The 17,699-nt window shown below is 42.0% G+C and overlaps 1 protein-coding gene across 5 annotated transcripts in view; it reads left to right on the top strand.

The window, feature by feature from the left end:
• The window catches only part of scube2 (signal peptide, CUB domain, EGF-like 2), a 36,673-nt gene that overhangs the window by 10,423 nt on the left and 8,551 nt on the right, over positions 1-17,699 (top strand). For 2 of the 5 annotated variants that reach the window (XM_086106879.1, XM_086106878.1), the window contains exons 7-16: positions 1,530-1,619; positions 4,938-5,054; positions 5,841-5,963; positions 7,673-7,789; positions 8,305-8,427; positions 8,710-8,826; positions 10,807-10,896; positions 11,013-11,135; positions 14,340-14,507; positions 14,838-15,044. In XM_086106879.1, the coding sequence (XP_085963005.1) occupies positions 1,530-1,619; positions 4,938-5,054; positions 5,841-5,963; positions 7,673-7,789; positions 8,305-8,427; positions 8,710-8,826; positions 10,807-10,896; positions 11,013-11,135; positions 14,340-14,507; positions 14,838-15,044 (1,275 nt within the window). The remainder of the gene's footprint in view (positions 1-1,529; positions 1,620-4,937; positions 5,055-5,840; positions 5,964-7,672; positions 7,790-8,304; positions 8,428-8,709; positions 8,827-10,806; positions 10,897-11,012; positions 11,136-14,339; positions 14,508-14,837; positions 15,045-17,699) is intronic. The other 3 variants (XM_086106880.1, XM_086106882.1, XM_086106881.1) reach the window with 3 other exon arrangements.

Raw genomic sequence — 17,699 nt, 5'->3', positions numbered from 1 at the left:
CTCTCCTGCGAAATGACAAAATGGAGTTAGCCCACTCTAATTGGTGGGCAACCAGTCCATGGTGTACCCCGACTTTCGTCTGAAGTCAGCTGGGATAGGCTCCAGCTCAGACGTGACTCAAGTCAGGATAAGATGGAGTAAGCCCACTTTTGTCTTGAGTGGCTCCAACCTGAAACAAAATCCCGACCCAATGCACCCCTCAAAATAGCCTTCTCGATTTCACTATTTTCTCGATGTACCTTACATTCATCCTATAGCTGCAGGCAAGTAACATTCTTTCAACAGGAAAATAAAAACTCAATCATTGAAAAAAATATATCAAAAAGAAAAAAACACTGTCATGGAACAAAGACAAAAATAACTTTCATAAGTCAACAAAAAACAAATCTGTATAATAGTTACATTAATGATCAGTCTAAAGCCAGCCATTCTTTTTGGGTTGGTGTCTTGACAGCAATCGAGTTGTTCGTCATGATTACCGTGAGCAGACAGAAAAAGAGAAAGATATTTTTACTCTTTGACGCTGAGACTTCCCAGTATACAGTGGATAGAAAAAGTCTACACACTCCTGTTCGAACACCAGATGGTTGTTATTTTTAAAATGAGACCAAGATACATTTTCAATTGAAAAGAACAAGCGAACTAAATGACTAAAAGTCTGCACATGCTTTTATAATTGGGACATGGCTGTGTTCAGAATTAATGAATCACATGCAAACTCAATTTAAATGGGAGTCCACAGTCACCTGCCACCATTTAAAGTGCCTCTGATGAACCCCAAAATCAAAATCAGATATTCTAGTTGGTTTTTCCTGACATTTTGCATTCTAGAAGAAGTGGGAGGGTTTAGTCTGTTCATAATTCCCTCTTCCTCCAAAGCAGGATGCTGCCAACACCATGTTTCTCTCGTAAGTATGGTGTTTTTCAGGCAATCGAACAGTCTTGTTTTTGTTTTGCAAAAAAAAAAAAAAAAAAAACACCTTTTGGAATTGTCCAAAACTTTTAGTTTTTTTTCAAGTTTCATCAGACAATGCGAGATATTTTATTTTGAAATAGCAGTCAGTCACACTTTCGGCTTGACATGTCAAGAAAAGCTCACTGGAATGCCTGAAATTGATTTGTGGTTAATCAGTGGCGCCTTATATGGTTGCAGGTGAGTACTAAGTCCCATCAAGCATGAGTTTAAATGCTTGCATTTGAATTACCGGTACACGCTATTCCAACCACATCATTTCAGTTGTTTATTTGTATGTTCCCTCTCAAAAAAAATGAAAACAACCTTCTCAATTGGTTCATAAAGGTTGCTGGTCACATTAATATTGGAAAAAAAAGTTTTAAAATGGCTTATCTCAGTCGCAATTTTTTGGGCATCACACAAACCTGGCATTTGAACAAGGGTGTGGAGGCTTTTTCTATCCTCAGTCCATGTTTGCGGTGTGAGTGGAATGGCTACTAGTTGCTTTGTTCTGCCCAAGCAGTTCTGTGTGAATAGTGAGTGTGTGCCCTAAGCTCTAAGCTTTGTGTCGCAGAGCGAGACGAGGCCACCACCGAGTCGTCGGACCACAACGCCACGTCCTTCGCCGAGGTGGACAAACGGGTCAAGCGGAGGCTTCTGATGGGTAATATAGCAGTCAGTCCCTTGGCTTGTGTGATGGCATGCGGAGCTGCCAGGAAGCGCTGGGCGTTGAAGAGGCGAAATGTCTAGTAAACCGGAGCATTCCTCAGCCTTTTGAGCAAACTGTGAAATGACTGCACACTCACCGTCTCGCCCACTGCTTCTCCCCTGAAAAATATGCACTTGTGACAGTGTGGTACATTTCACATTTTCCTTCCATTTGGGAAGGTTCGAGTGTGAAAGCCTTGACTCGACACTTTGGATTTGACAGATTTTCAGGTCACTCCTTACATGTTAGTCAGAAAACGTTGCTAAATGTGTGGATGCCTTAAAAGGTCTTTCAAGTTCATAAGCAACACTAAATCAAACAATGGCAACACCTAATTAGATTCGCTCCTATTGGGAGGTTGTTGTCCAATAATCATTTAATTAGTAGTCGGGGGCTTTGCAGGCCACGTTGTAGTTATGGTTTCTCTTTGAAACCATATCAATTAATACGTGAATTATTACATATACACAATGATTGTATACATAAGTCAAAGAAAATTTACCAAAAGTGGAGACACTTTTCAATTTTGGTTCAGCTCAAATCGTGCCGTTGACACGCATGATTATCCTTTAGCGGGCCACAGGAAATGACGTGGCTGACCGGGTCTGGGCATTAAGTGTGAGACCTGTGCTTGTATATTTGGAATAAGTGGGATCTGTTTTATTGTTCAGTAGAACCTCCATTTTCCTGATCAATCCATTCTAGAAAGTCTGAGTAAAATTGAATGGTACAAAATCCAAATAAATATTTTCAATAGGAAAGAATGTGAAACCAATTCATTTGTTCCAGACACCCAAAAATATGAACAAAAATGATTGAATACATTTTTTTTTTAACAATTCGAGGAAATATCGGTTTGCTCGGCAACACTCAGACAACCTGGGGCAACAGTGGTGTGACGGCCTGCCAAATATCAGGCCTTCAACGAAATAGCACATCATATTCTCACTACATTTAATTGAGCCCGATTGTGGCTTATTTAGCAGTCACACTCAAACTATATTGAGGTTGTTCACGTGTAACTGTGAAATAAGCCATCATGTGGCCCAAGAAGGTGTAGTGAAACCTTTTTATTGCACGCTGTGCTTTTATTTAGAAAATATGATTTCGCCTGAGATTTATTGCTTTGACTTGTCAATAATGTTGCATTTCTGGGCGACATGTCTTGCCATCTGTTGAATTGCATAAAAATATGCAATTCACGAAACGCTTCAGGTGAATGCGCGTCAATTCGCGGAAATGAGTGACTGAGGAAAAACTGAATGGTTCGAAAACCAGGGCACATGAAAACTGAGGTTCCACTGTTTATTAAAATGCATCCTTGATTCATCTGCATAACACTCGAAATATTAACACAGCCGACCCATAATTTCCAAATGCAGTAGTGGTAACGCGACTCCCTCGAGTGGTACGCAAAGAATCAATGAATAAATATTCAAACAGCGTGTCGTGTGTGTGTGTGTATACATATATATATTTTTTTGGGGGGGGGCAGGGGGGAGTGGTGGGGGAGTACATTGCATTTGTTAAGTGCTGCTCAGTCGTATCTAACTTTTAGGAGTTTTTTTTTAAACCATACTATCGTTCTTTGATTCTTATCTGATTATGCAGGTCAGCTTAATTTTATTTCCAAGAACTCTCATCCTGACTAGGACAATGTGTTCTTTGCGAGGACAAGTTGAACCCTTTTTGCTTGTGGTGTTGTTCACCTCCAGCCACAGTACTATGGAAAGCCGTTTGAGCATTTATTCCACATCCTTGACATCCATACTAAGGTCCATGTTGGAGTATACGTTTCATCCTCACCAGTATGAAAATTCAGTGACTTAGTAGAACCAGTAATGTTTTTTTCACAACTGGTGCATTCCAGATTTCCATGTTACTTCATGTTACAAGTGAATCAAAACTGTGGATTAGTTGACGGTTTGTATGGTTTGTCAGTAACATTAGTGACATTATACAATTGTACCAGTTAACATCTTATGCTTCACCAGTAGTATTAATAATGTGCAGATGTTCACACTACACAGTAAATTTCATAGTGTACATTTTATCCTAATCAAGGAAAATTATACTCTGAAAAAGACTATACTGGGTCCCAGGCTGGACAAAGTAAAATTTCCCCTTGGAAGAGAATAAAATATTCCATCTTTTTCTCTGAGTAGTGGATTAATTGTACTGTACTCCAAACAATTAAAATGAACTTTTATTTGAAGAGAATCAATGTTACTCAGCCACATTTTACACTGTGAGGTTGTACCCAAATGTCTAAATAAAAGTAAATGAAAAGGAAAAAAAAATGTCAATCTGTATATATTAGTCAACCAATTTTACTGTGTAATAACACTACTGGACCCCACTGGAAGGCAAGCACTAATAGCCTCTTGGATGCCAATCATAGCACTAAAATTGCCATGAGTAGTTTTGCCTTACTGGTCAAATGTAGTTTGGCACATACCATGCCAAAGTTGGCCAATTATTGCGCACAACTGTCATACCGTATTGATAAGCAGAAGTGGAAAAAAGTCATTCTACTAGTGCGCCCTTGCTTGCCATGATGCTGTTTGAGCATGCGTGTGATGTTCTACCAGTGCTTTCAATTATGAATAGCTACTAGTGCGCTATCGTAAATGCTCAAATAATAGTCCAGGGATGAGTATGCGCTCTTTGTCCTCATTAGAAGGACAACATTGTCATACTAGTCGAACATCTACATGTTACCATTAGGAGGGGAAAACTGGCCACGAGTTGACATCTCTGCACCACTAGTACTACTAGTGAAGCACTAGATGTTAACAAGTCAAGTTTTAGAATGTCACTCGTAGAATGCAACTTGTGCGCAGTTTTGCCCTTACTAGTAAGACACAGTGGTTCTATTAGTGTACTTGAATTGTCTTACAAGTGATGACAAAGGGTGTACTATTACATGGACTTTAAATTCGCCTTTAAAGTCGAGCTCAAGGAAAACAGTATAAATGTTCAAAAAGCTTCCCATACAAATGCTGCCTCCCCACCGTGTTTAATAGAAAAGAGCAATGGAGAAAAGAACTCAAAATGTAAGAAAGTCATCTATAATGACAAGTTCCCATCTCAAAAATTACATTTTAGAGGAGTAGGAATGTATGTATGTATGTAATGTAACATCACAATACAAATAGAGAAACTTTCCCCAGTCGCTTGGATACACCCATTTTGTCCATCACTGAACATGCCGTGACTGCTGTGGGTTTTGATCTTTGCCATACATTTGCATATTGTGTGTCGTCCTTGCAGAGACCTGCGCAGTCAACAATGGCGGGTGCGACTGCACTTGTAAAGACACATCAACGGGCGTGCGCTGCAGCTGCCCCGTTGGCTTCACGCTGCAGCCGGATGCCAAAACGTGCAAAGGTCCGTCTTGCCGCTCGGAGCAGCCACACCGATGCCACTGTCGTCTTGTTGAGAACGTGTGATCTTATGACAAACCGTTTGAGCATTTATTCGATATCCAGCATAGGTCATGTACTAGTACACTCATCGTCTTCACAAGTAGGACAATTCAAGGCCTTCCACAACTATACATTTGTGTGAACAAGCGGTGCAACTTTATCAAACTCGTGAGGCTAAAGTGTGCACTAACTGACATACGTGCCCTACTAGTACTGCTAATGAAGCTATTCATTCTACTATTGTGCTGAACTGTTGGACTTGTGAGGAAAAAGAATGCACGAGTGCGCCTTTGATTGGAGTTCGTGGCTATTGAATAAAAGCTCAGGGCACTCGTAGAACAACTGTGCCTCTAGCAATGCTTTTTTTCTCCACCACTTTCACAATCACAGAAAACCTTTGACATACTAACAGGACAACTCCATATTACTTGCAAGACAAAAGTAGTAATTGGCATTTCGGTCTACTAGTACAGTTCAGGAGGCTACTAGTGTTGGGCACACGTCTACTCATCGGGTTAGTAGTTCATCACAACACAGTACCGGTAGTTTACTAGTAAGGTTGTATCCAAGTAGGTAAAAAAATGGCTTTAGCTGTGGCAAAAACATTACCAGTGTAAAGACACCCTCATTCTATTAGTATGTAGTCTGCTATGTCTCATAAGTGAGGAAAAAGAGCATCTAAGTATATCCTGAATACCAAGGTTGTGGAATAAATGCTCAAATGCTTTCCATCTGCTTCTGTCGGCAGACATCGATGAGTGTGAGCTTCAAAATGGCGGTTGCGATCACTTCTGCAGGAACACCATCGGCAGCTTTGAGTGCAACTGCAGAAAAGGCTTCAAGTTGCTGACGGATGAACGTTCATGTCAAGGTACGGCCTGCACCTCGTTGCTTTGTGTGGGAAAAAAAATAGCACTTTTCCATTGAAAACAATAGTACAGTGGAACCTCAAAGAAAAAAAAATCATCCCAGGAGAGTGTTGTGTTTGAATGTTAAAATAAATGTCCCCATAGGAAATAATGGAAGTGGGAATAATCTGTTGTAGGGGCAGAGTAATGTTTGGCAAAGTAACATTTAAACAGTTTTTTACTGTCTGACAATTAAAAAAATTATGTGGAAGTCTAATACAAATAATACCAAAAAAAACCCCCAAATAAAACTATGAATTCTGAATTTAGTGTTACGTCACACAAGGCAGTGGACATTTTGTGCAAAACACAGAAAGAGATACAGCTGTTATATAGAGTATGAAATAATTTGATAGCCAAAACCTTATTTTTACAGGATTTTCTGATTGTCAGATTTCCCTTGAAATGATGACAAGGAAGGACGCTCATAATCACTCTTGCTGCAATATAATTCCGCCTTTTGTTGCGCTACAAAATTCACCTGACCTAAATCTTCTTCTAATTTACTCTAACAAGATTTTTTTTTTTACCCTCATCTCCAAACAAGTCCAAATCTCTACACTCCAATATACCACTTCAGAATCAATAAAACTGTATTTACATAATATGGCAAAAACAGAAAAACCTTCAATAAAATACATCAAACTCACCAGGGATTCTGATGCAGTTCACATTTCTTTGAAACTGCTTGTCTGTGTAAGCTAGCTCTAGCAGTTGTACGTGATTCTCTCAAAGTGCCCCAAAAATCCTTTTCCAGGTTGAAACAAGCCAGGCGGCAACGTTATTTATTGACCTGTCATCACAAAATGTTTTTTTTCTTGAAAAGTACACCTTGAAAATAAAATTTTAATCAAGTCTGACATCATCCTCCCCCGTAAATAAAGTGTGCATATTTAGCGTAACCCAAAAGTGTCAAACTGAAGGCCCGGGGGCCAGATCTGGCCCGCCGGGTCATTTTATGTGGCCCGCAAAAGCAAATCATGTCAACTTGCTAAAATCTGAGCAAACATTTTGCAATACTGTAATTTTGTTACCCTGTTTACATCCACTTGAACAATAATTGAACAAACTATTATAATTTACTTTACTGATTTGAAAACTAGTAATCTGTTATTTTGTTGTGTAATAATTTTGTGGTTTTACTGTCATAACGGCCCTCTGAGGAAGGCATGATTCAAAATTGGCCCACAACTAAAATGAGTTTGACTTCCCTGGCGTAACCAATTAGTGGTATAAACAAAGCAGAATATTTAGCTGAACCAATCAGAGGACTGAAAATTGCCAACATCACTCTGAGCCTGCGTGAAGGCACGAAGTGGCGAATCTAAAATCTGATTGGTTAAAAAAAAGAAACATCTATTTCAGCGATGCAATGAACTCAAGATAATTGACTGTTAGGAATGAGTTATTGTAATTTAAGTTATACATGTAGGTCAGTGCGACCGCTAGTGCTTGGGCCTTGGTAAAAATATTAGCTCTGTAACACATGCCAGACTGATAGTAGCTGCATAGCTAAAAGATTACTTTCTTCTCCCCTGTAATTATTGCTACAGCCAGAGCCGTTTGAACGTTCATTCAAATGCACCTGTTTGTCTGCGTGGATGGGAAATCCCTCTTCATGAACAGTTCTCTGCTTTTATGTCACGTGATTTTTTTTGTTTTTTGATTACAGATATAGACGAGTGCTTCTTTGAGCGGACGTGTGATCACACGTGCGTCAACTCCCCCGGTAGCTTTCAGTGTCTGTGCAACAAAGGCTACACCATGTACGGACTGGCCCACTGTGGAGGTGAGATCAGGCTAGGTAGAACTTCAGGCGCGTGAATGCGCAGCGAAACACTCCGCTCACAATTTTTGGGGATATTGTAGGCTGTAGTGCACACTCACCTTGACGGGTGATCTTAATTTGACTATCTCTAAACCTTTGGATGCACATGTCTAACTGTTCCATATTTTAGTATGCTACAGGGTGTTTGTATCTGTCTCAATTTGTTTTATACGGTGGTGCACACTGTTTTGAGCAATATGCTTTTTTTTGGGGGGGGGGGGGGTCGAGGGCGATGTCCAATGGCACTGTTGAGCCTCACTAGACCAGTAACACTGATTGTTGTTCCAAACATTTAAAAAAAAACCCCAATTCTAATGAGATTTCTCCAAAACTTTCCAAAGATAATACCGTAATGTTTTCTTTTGATCAACATAGAGAAGTATCATAATTGCACTGTGTCCATGTAGCCCAAAAAGGTTATCAGAAACGTTAAAAGTAACTCTCAATCTGAGCTGACTTCCTCTCTCTCTTCTTAGACATAAATGAATGCAGCGTCAACAATGGCGGTTGTGAGCAGGGTTGTGAGAACACCCAGGGTGGGTTTGAATGCTCCTGCAACCCTGGCTACAAGCTCCACTGGAACAAAAAGGACTGTATTGGTAAGTCAAAGCCTCCTCTGCATGAAAAGATGCCCTTTTGAACAAAACTCAAGCATGTATGACATTTTTGGAAGACGGAGGGAGTGTGGGACAAAAACAGGAGATACTTTGAATTCTGTTCTCTTTTCTCTTGTATTCTCACACGCTCACTTTCTCGTGTGCGCTTGTACAATAATCAGAGCCGTGCTGTCCTCGCCGTCCAAATATTGGGTTGCTCTTCCTCTTGCCCCTTTCCAACGCGTTCCTCTTTTACCTTGGAGTTTTATTGTGGTTTCTATCTAGAGGCAGAGGGTTTACCACCTGCGAAAGCCACCTCGAAACCCACATTGAACTGTAGCAAGCAGGAGGGAGGCGACCGCTGTTTCCTGACATGCCAGTCTCAAGTTCATATCAGCAGTGGTGAGTTGGATCAAGCGAAAGTGCAGCGCTCAATGCGACAAACCCTTTAATGGCACTTTTATTTCCACTGCTGTGCGTGTGTGTGTGTGTGTGTGTGTGTGTGTGTGTGTGTGTGTGTGTGTGTGTGTGTGTGTGTGTGTGTGTGTGTGTGTGTGTGTGTGTGTGTGTATAGATAGATTGAGAGAGAGCTATACATGCTTACATTGGTTTGTGTGGCCCAATCCATTACAGCTGAAAGTGTTGATAAAAAATATGAAAAATAAAACCGAGAAAACATGATCGGTGTACCTATGGTGAGAGCAATTAGCTTGATTATGTCATTTCGACAAAAAAATAAAAATAAAATTAGAATGCTATGTAGAATGTTTATTCTACATTGTACCCAAATGGTTCTTTAGTTTGCAAGCATAAGGGTAGAATTTAGTAACCATAAGATACTATTTAGCACAGATTCTTAGTGGTTATGGGTGCTGATAAATAGCACCGAGCAGTTCTGCTATGCATACCAGCCAAAGTATCGTTTGGGTACTATGTAGAACCGCCATTTATGTATTTATTTATTTATTTTTAGAATACACTGGGTCAGCTTGTCCACTTTTTTTCCATATCTTTCTGTCGTTGGCTGAAGGTGTATCAGTGGCATGGTGGCATGCACGATGAGAGACACAATTTTAGATCCTAATTACTACAAATTAAAATCTGCACGTTTTATCAGATTTTATCTGTTACATTTGATCAATAAATGGGTCAACGTGAAAGATAAAAAGGAATTTTAAGCGGTGTGTAAGATTTTGTGATAGTTTCAGGATTAACTTTAGAGGTACATTTTGTGTCAGGGCAACTGTAATAATGCAAAAAGTGGATGCTTATGTGTTATATGCATGGTTAATTTGAAGTTTCATGGGGACCAAGGATGAAAATGTCCTCCAATTCTGGAATGATCACTAAACTGACCAAATTCTTGGAAACAAAAACACGCCTGCTTCGAACAGCACTCAATTGCCTTTAGTGCCGCCCTTGATGGCTTTCCGTTTCTAGCCCACGCAACACTTCCTGCATCTGCTTCATATTGTGCGCCGTTCAAAAGGATTTGTCATCCCTTCATTCACAACCGCGGCCTTTAATAATCCTGTAGTTGTTAGATCTCAGACAGACCAAAAAAAATAAAAAAATCCACATCCTCTGCTTATGACCGAGTCATTCAAATGAACTCGGAGGCTAAGATGCACTCTACAAAGACATTCAACTGCACGACATGGACAAAAGAATCGGGGCATTTGGCATGGACAGGAAGCGAAAAGCTCCACCTGCAACTACAACAGCTTCCGCACACCTGGAAAGAGTTTCTATAACATGTCCTGTGGTCCTACTTGTGAGGATAAAGAGCATACTAGTACATGGACTTTCTATTTTTGTGTTAATAGGGTTCAGGAGCATAGTACAGTTGTTTTTACTAGTGGAGCACAGTAGTTGACTCGTAAGGATGAATTGCATACTAGTTAATCTAAAGTGACGCTGGTAGTGGACAAAATGTTAGGAGCAAGACACAGTTGTTCTACTAGTACGCTGAGGACAAATAGCGTATTAGTACATGGACCTTAAACTGACTAATAAGGACGTCGAATACATACTTCTATTGAAACGCATACAGGGGGGATCTTGAATGAATGCCTCATGGAAAGGCGTTGGTACACGCAGACGCTTTTATGTTTGAAAATCATTATAAACACCATTAGTCCCATACATGTAATTAAACCTTATTCTAATGACATGCTCCCGCTGTCAAGAATGTGAAGTCAACCTCAGTGGTGCTGTGTTGTTATAAAACATGATTTAAACATTAACCCGCTGTGGAATCTGTTGTGCAAATAGTCGTCAACATCCTTCCGCAGACAGACGCATCGTGTTCTTACATGCTGCTCGCTTGCCTTTGTGGCCCTAAGTTTTGTATGTGCCGCGGCCTCTTGTGTGTGTTTTCAGGGATGGAGGATTCCTACACCGTGACCTGTGGAATGCCATTGCCCTGCTTGGCTGACGCACAAAAGAACAACAGTGGCTTGCAATGCTTCGGCAAGTACAAAACACCGGCGATTCGTGGCAAGATTGTCGTCACTGAGGCTTTGAGTGTTTTTACTGGGCGTTTACTTTAATCACAATGACAAGATTTTTTTTTTTTTTTTACCTAGCTCCAGAATTGTCTGGCGTGCCTCGCATTAAGACCACAGCGACATTCAAGTCGGGCACGACCAAGTGCAACTTAAAAAGAAGCCAGGAGCGACTCAGGGAGAGCTTGAACTCAGCACGCTCAGGTACACACGTTTTGAAAATACAACACAAGTGCACTCAACTTAGGCAAGGAAGCACATTCGATAACCTAATGGCCTCCTCCTCCAAAGTGGGGGGGGGGGGGGGTGAGGTAGAGGTCGCTGATGGATTAGACTTCGTTGTAGTGAATGTCGTCGCGAGGCAAGAGCAGAGAAAAAGATTTCGTATCACGCAACAGGGGTTTTTTTTCGTTGTATGGGGGGCAGGAAAGTGGGAATGGTGTTAATGCATGAAGATGTTTTCACACTAGGAGGTATTTTCGCCCATGTAGGTTTCGTTGTAGAGGCGTTTCACTGTATTGTCATATTGGTACATATTTTACAATGCACTTATATGGGCCAACAATGAAGAAATTATGTTGTGTAGTCAATATATAAATTCTATAAATGTATTGTTTCCTCAAAATAACTCAACAAACAGCCTTTAATGTCTATACCACCAGAAAATTGAGAGCACCCCTGAGTGAAAATGTTTTTTTTTTTTGTTTGTTTGTTTTTTTGGCAGTGCCTTGTCAAGCTGTTGTTACACAACACATTTCAAATAACATTACAAACATTGCAACATTACCACTGCAGGATATTTGACAAGCGACTTATAAACACAAATCTAAACATAAATGTATATGCACACAGAATCTCACAAAACACACTCCTCACATTTTTGTAAACGTTTTATTCTATCTTTGTATGGGGAAAAAACACTGAAGAAATTACACTTTGCTACAGTGTAAAGTAGTAAGTCTACAGCTTGTGTAACATTACCTTCCAAATAATCAACACATAGCTCATAACACCTAAACATCTGGCCACCAAAGTGAGTCCCGTGGTCCTCAACTAGAAAGGCTGTAGGTCCACTTTTTTTTTTTTTTTTTATAAGACCAAGGTCCGGTCCCATGCACGGCGGTCATGGGGAGCAGGGCTATATGCTAATTTAGTATGGTCAAGCCAAACTTATACAAATCAACACTCCTCACAACCAACCAATAATGGGGTGCATGAAAATAACAATTATTCACTTTGCCAGTACACAGCAAATAATGAGAGGTATTGTGTTGAGGCAGAGGAACTCTTTTATTTTGTTAAGTTGTGCCTGCTTAATAATAGAAATAGCCCTTGGAGGGAAATAAGACATTTTTACTTTAACTTTGTTAAACAGTAGTTGTCTTTTTTTCCCTTAATTTAACAAAAGCAAAACAAAATACTAATTTTACCAAAATAAATACTAAACATGAAAACAAAAATATCCTTTTCATTTGTACAAATCCCCTTTTCACATCCCCTCTGAAATCACTGAAAAATATATCAGAAGAGGAGTTAAGAACCATTTTAAATACTGACACAAGGGAGCACAGGAATGTGCAGTGCTGTTCTTCCACTAAAGGTGAATGCAATGTCTGAGGCATGCAAATATTATTTGAGGACGCCATTGTGATGTTCATTTACCATGTTGCGGTGTTCTGCTGTTAAACAGCTGCAAAGATCCCCGGGTAGACGGGAGCAAAACTGCACACAATCGAAACCTCCCGCGATTCGTCTTGTCTAATTGTCTGTGTACGGCTCTCCTGTGCTGAAGCTGTGAGCACACTGTGGCATCACGCATGCGTCTGTTTCCTGACACAATCATCCATTTTGAATGCGTGACGCTTATGTATGGGCACACCTTAAGTTCAGAGGAGCAATCAGCGCATCGTTATCGCCGGCATGCCCTGCTCAGCCAGGGTCCCTCGTCAAACATTATACACACACAGTCGCGCTGCTGCGTCCTCTGCAATACATCTGTTCGTGCACGCAAATAATACAACGGATAATTTTAACAAGCGATCGCGGTAATGCGCAGATTATAGTCCAAAAATATAAAATGTATAACGTAAAAATCACTTTATAATTTATTATTTTATACAATTTGCCGAGGGTCCGGACAGAGGAGGTCGGCGGTCCGGTCGTGGATCGCGGTCCGCCAGTTGAGGAAGACTGGTGTAGAAAATAAATATATAAATCTTATTCATTTATTAAAGTATACAAGTGTGACACGGTGTTAGACTGATGAGCATGTCCGTCTCACAGTGCAGAGGTGCAAGGTTTCGATTCCAGGCTCCGGCCTTCCTGTGTGGAGTTTGCATGTTCTCCCCGTGCCTGCGTGGGTTTTCTCCGGGTACTCCGGTTTCCTCCCACATTCCAAAAACATGCATAGTAGATTGATTGATTGCTCTAAATTGTCCCGAAGTGTGATTGGGAGTGTGACTGGTTATTGTTTGTCTATTAATGTGTGCCCTGCGCTTGGCCGGCAACCACTTCAGCTGGGATAGGCTCCAGCACGCTCGCGACCCTTGTGAGGATAATGGTCGATTCAGATAATGGATAGATGGAAGTATACAATAAGAGCTCCTTTCACATTGCCATTAGGCACAAATGAGGTCCAGAGTTTTATTCCCTCTTGTTCCAGAGTCTGCTTGTTGTGTGAAGTTGTTCTTCAGTCAGAGACAGCAGCATGATTGAAGTCTCCACTGTGCGCCGAGGGTGTTCATAACTTGTGATGGCTTCAGTCTGAAGGTTGAATGTAAACAAACAACTGCAGTTTTCTAACAGTCGTTAATTTGTCTATTGGGGAATAACACACATATCGACGGAATGGTTGAAACCCCCAGGCCCATTGAGTCTGATCTCTCGCTTCATTTAATTTGAATATCCTGGTGAGGGCGGGATGCATTTTTCGCTGAGAGGAGGGCGATTCTCCGTAAAAGGAAATAGCACGTCTAAAACAACAACTTCTTTGGATAAAGCTTTGTACAACTTACAAAAGAACTTTTGTGAGCTCTCCTCTAAAGAAGATCAAGCATACATGATGGCTGCTTCAAAACAAAGCCAAAAAGCAGACGCATATGTGAAAGAAATTTGTGGGCCAAGTGATGTGGTTTGGTTTGTCTTGCCGGTCTTGGCGCACCACCTCGTCTGCCAGTGACAAGCGTGGGTGGAATTAGCGCAAGACTCTTTTACGGGCCACTCTGAGCCCGGGCCGTAAATCAAATGTGGTCTGAATGTTTTGGTTCATGTAAAGGGCTTCTGTGTGCCACTAAATCTATGACAGTGTTACAACATAACAGAACTTCCTATTCCATTTCAATTTGCACCTCTTGGCGACGATACTTATTGATCGTTTGACAGTTGATGATGCTCTCCCACTGTCTACAGACAGCAGGTTTCTCTTCACCGAGAATGTGCAGTTCAGCTACGTGAGCTTGCGCTGCACCTCGTCGGCGCACCGAGGGCGCAGCCGCCATGGCAGGAAAGCGGCCGAAGAGGACGGCTCATCCATCACGGCCGTGTTTGAGCTGGATGTGAACCTAGAGGAGGTAACAGGTTGGTCTCTGCCTGCCTGCCTGCCTGCCTGCCTGCAGTCTTTGCTTCCTCGTCTGCTCCTGTTGCTTCTGTCTGTGAAAGTATCTCCTGTTTTGAGTGTGCTGCAATGGTGGTGGACTGTACTTTGGGGCTCAAGGATCTCATGTTTAGATTTTAATGTCATGACTTATTCCTGTTCGAAAGTGTGTCTTTATCATGAGGGTTTTTGTCTCCATGCATGTCCACATTTGCATGCCAGCCTCCAAGGAAGGCATCAATTGACACCGAACACAAAGGTGACATCTTTCCTCCCCTCCTGGAGACAGTTGTGGTATCTAGCTCTTCTCTCAGCAGAGGGCTGCGACCTGAACTGCATGAGACGACGCTCTGAGAAAAGGCTGAGGAAGACCATCCGCACCCTGAGGAAGTCCATCAACCGGGAACAGTTCCACCTCCACTTTGCCGGCTCGGACTACGAGCTGGCCAAGAATCTGGCGCAGCCGGCGGAAGGAGCAGGACGCTGCTTGGCGGGACAGGTGCTGGTGGGCAGGAGGTGTGGTGAGTTCGCTTTTTACTCTATTTTGTACAGTGATTACGTTTGTTTATTGTATGTACATTCATTAGCATGAATGCTGGGCTTGAATATGGGAAAATAAAAACCCTGAACTTAAGTAATGACTCAGTTACAATGTATTGCACAATAAAAAGAAATGTTTAAACAAACAATTGATGGGAAAAGATTAAATGCACATTTATTGATTGTGCCTAAAGACACTGCCAAGACCAAAACTGGATTCAGAGATTTATTTCTAAATTTGTGATGCATTTTTGAATATAATTGCTGAAAGTGTGTTTACACTTCGTACTGTGTAGTACTGTAATAATTATAGAAATATGGTGTCGAACGTTTTTTTCACCATGACATGTTTCCTGATTTTTTTGGGTGGTGGCTAAAAAACACAGGATGAGAAGCCCCTTCCCCACTTTATATGAACTTGAACGCCTTGGTTCGCATTAGCAGTTCTCTGGTACAGTTGTGACGTGCAGCTAGCTAGCCTACACCCCGAAAATCCATCTTCCCTTCAGATAGTCCGCTGGCATGTCTGCTTTAAATAGTGTGCCTTGTTGTCAGTGAGTGTGTGCACATCATGCAGAGAGCAGGGAAAGAGCTAGCTGAGGGAAAGTCAGATTTGACAGCCAGCGTGTGGACCGGGGCTTCGTGCTGGGCTGGCGTGGGCGTTTTCAAGCTCCACATTGTTGACCGTGAGTGTGCGCAGGGAAAGGTGGAGGTTCTAACTTGAATTAACTCTAACTTGACAGCCAAGGTGTCGGTCAGCTGGCATAGCTGTTTTAAGAGTGCCTCGTTGTAACTGTCAACTCCTTTACCTTTTTTTGCTGCTTCATTGTTAAAACAGTACTGCCAAATTCCTTTTTAGGATCGCTTCTCAACACATTTAGTGTATTAACCGATGCATATCGAAAGCAGTATAAGAGGCCTTCCCCACTATAAATCCTCCCTTACATGAGGCATCTGACTGTGTTATTGGGAAAGGCGTTGATGTATTTTCATGAGTTTGTAATTTGTGATGCTGATATACTGTCTCATGATGTGAGTAAGGCAGATCTTAAGTGCTATGTTCTCAGATCAACATTAAGCAGTCCAATGGCCATGGTAGGCGTGGACATGTTATTTAGAAGAAAAGAGGTGGTGGCGGAGGTGGAGTGGGGGTGAGTGAAAGGCATTCTTAACCTCCAGCTCTTTAAAGGAGCTATATTTTCCCCTCCTCCTCCTCCTCCTCCTCCTCCCCCACCTCCCGCTTTGGCTTAGCTCTGCAGTTTGGTGCCATTCATTGAAAAGCCCACTCAGAGCGACGAGGCGCTCTACCGCAAGGCAGCCTCCAGTGCATTCGGAGAGGTGCGCTTTCCCTTTCTACCGACTTCGGCAGCGTGCTCGGCTTCATTCGCCTCGACGGGCCGCTGCTATCCTTTGAGCTGGTTAAGTCGTGATCACTCTTGAGGCACTGACAGGTTAAGAATTAACTAGTCGATATAAACAGTGACTAAATGAACTGTTGTTTTGTTGTTCCTTGTTTGTTTTAAGTTGTTTAGGAAGTCGTGTTGATTGAAGCTGGCAGCTTGAGTGCGGCTTGTCCCCCACCGCTCTCCTCTTGCATCCAAAGTGCCCCCCAGCCGGGGCCACTTTGCATGACCCCCAGCCACTAAACTGCTAAAGAGAATTGACTTCAGCCACACCATGGGAATCAATTAGCATCAGCTGTTTGGGCCCCGGCATGATGGGCGTGAGCAGCGATTGGGCCGAGCAGAATGGGGGGATTCAGAAAGCTGATCCCTTTTATTGGGTTCAGCTCCTTACCACTGTGATACCCGAGTGTTTTCCTATGTCATCAAGTGGGCAAAGACTGAAGGCTTGAATAGAGGTGAAAGGTCTTTCAAACCTCTTTGGGGCCATCAATTGGAGGACTATGGATGCGCTCTTTGCATTTGAAAGGCTTCAAGGTTTTTTTCTTTCTTTCACTCTCACTCCGTCTCTTCTCTCACTGTTTCCCTCTGTCAAATAAAAGCTGTTCGGACAATACGATGATGGCTCCTCATGCTCTTTCACGGTAGTCAATGGGCCTTCCAAAAATCGTAGCGCTCTCGAGAGAATTATATTTTCTTTTCTTTCAGTAGGGAAAATTGAACAATTTGCTGAACCTCACGTAATTAATTAACGCCTTTGTGAGCACTGAAAGTTCGGATTCTTGATTTATTCTCCCGAGTCGAGTTCTTAAGAATAGGTTCCCGAAATTAATTACAGGCATCAGTCTGAAAGGGAGGAACCCAAGCAAAGAGTCCCTTTAATTAGGCGTTTAAGAGATAAGAGGAAAATGCGCTCTTTGATTTGCTTCTGTGTTTGGGGCCTTACGGCGACATTAAAAGTCATTTGGCGAGCCACAGCAGCCGCGCTCCATCAAGTCGTCGGAGGCAGCTGCGGAGAGGCCGGGTGCTCTTTTGTCTCTCTGCTTTTTACAAGAATGCATTTGGCGTCGGGTTTGCAACAGCTCTTAATGACCCGGTGAAGCACTTTTTATGTGCCCCTGACCGTAGTTTACTGGATGTGCTGAAGTTTCTGACATAATTATGAGGGAGCGCATGCATGCCTTCACGTGTTGTGTGTACGTATCGGCTCACGCAGGAGGTATGCGTAGCTTA

The sequence above is a fragment of the Hippocampus guttulatus genome, chromosome 3, assembly GCF_054856545.1.
Source record: "Hippocampus guttulatus isolate MCC_2025c chromosome 3, RoL_Hgut_1.0, whole genome shotgun sequence".
NCBI classification, from domain to species: domain Eukaryota; kingdom Metazoa; phylum Chordata; class Actinopteri; order Syngnathiformes; family Syngnathidae; genus Hippocampus; species Hippocampus guttulatus.
This window is presented reverse-complemented; position numbering and strand designations above follow the sequence as displayed.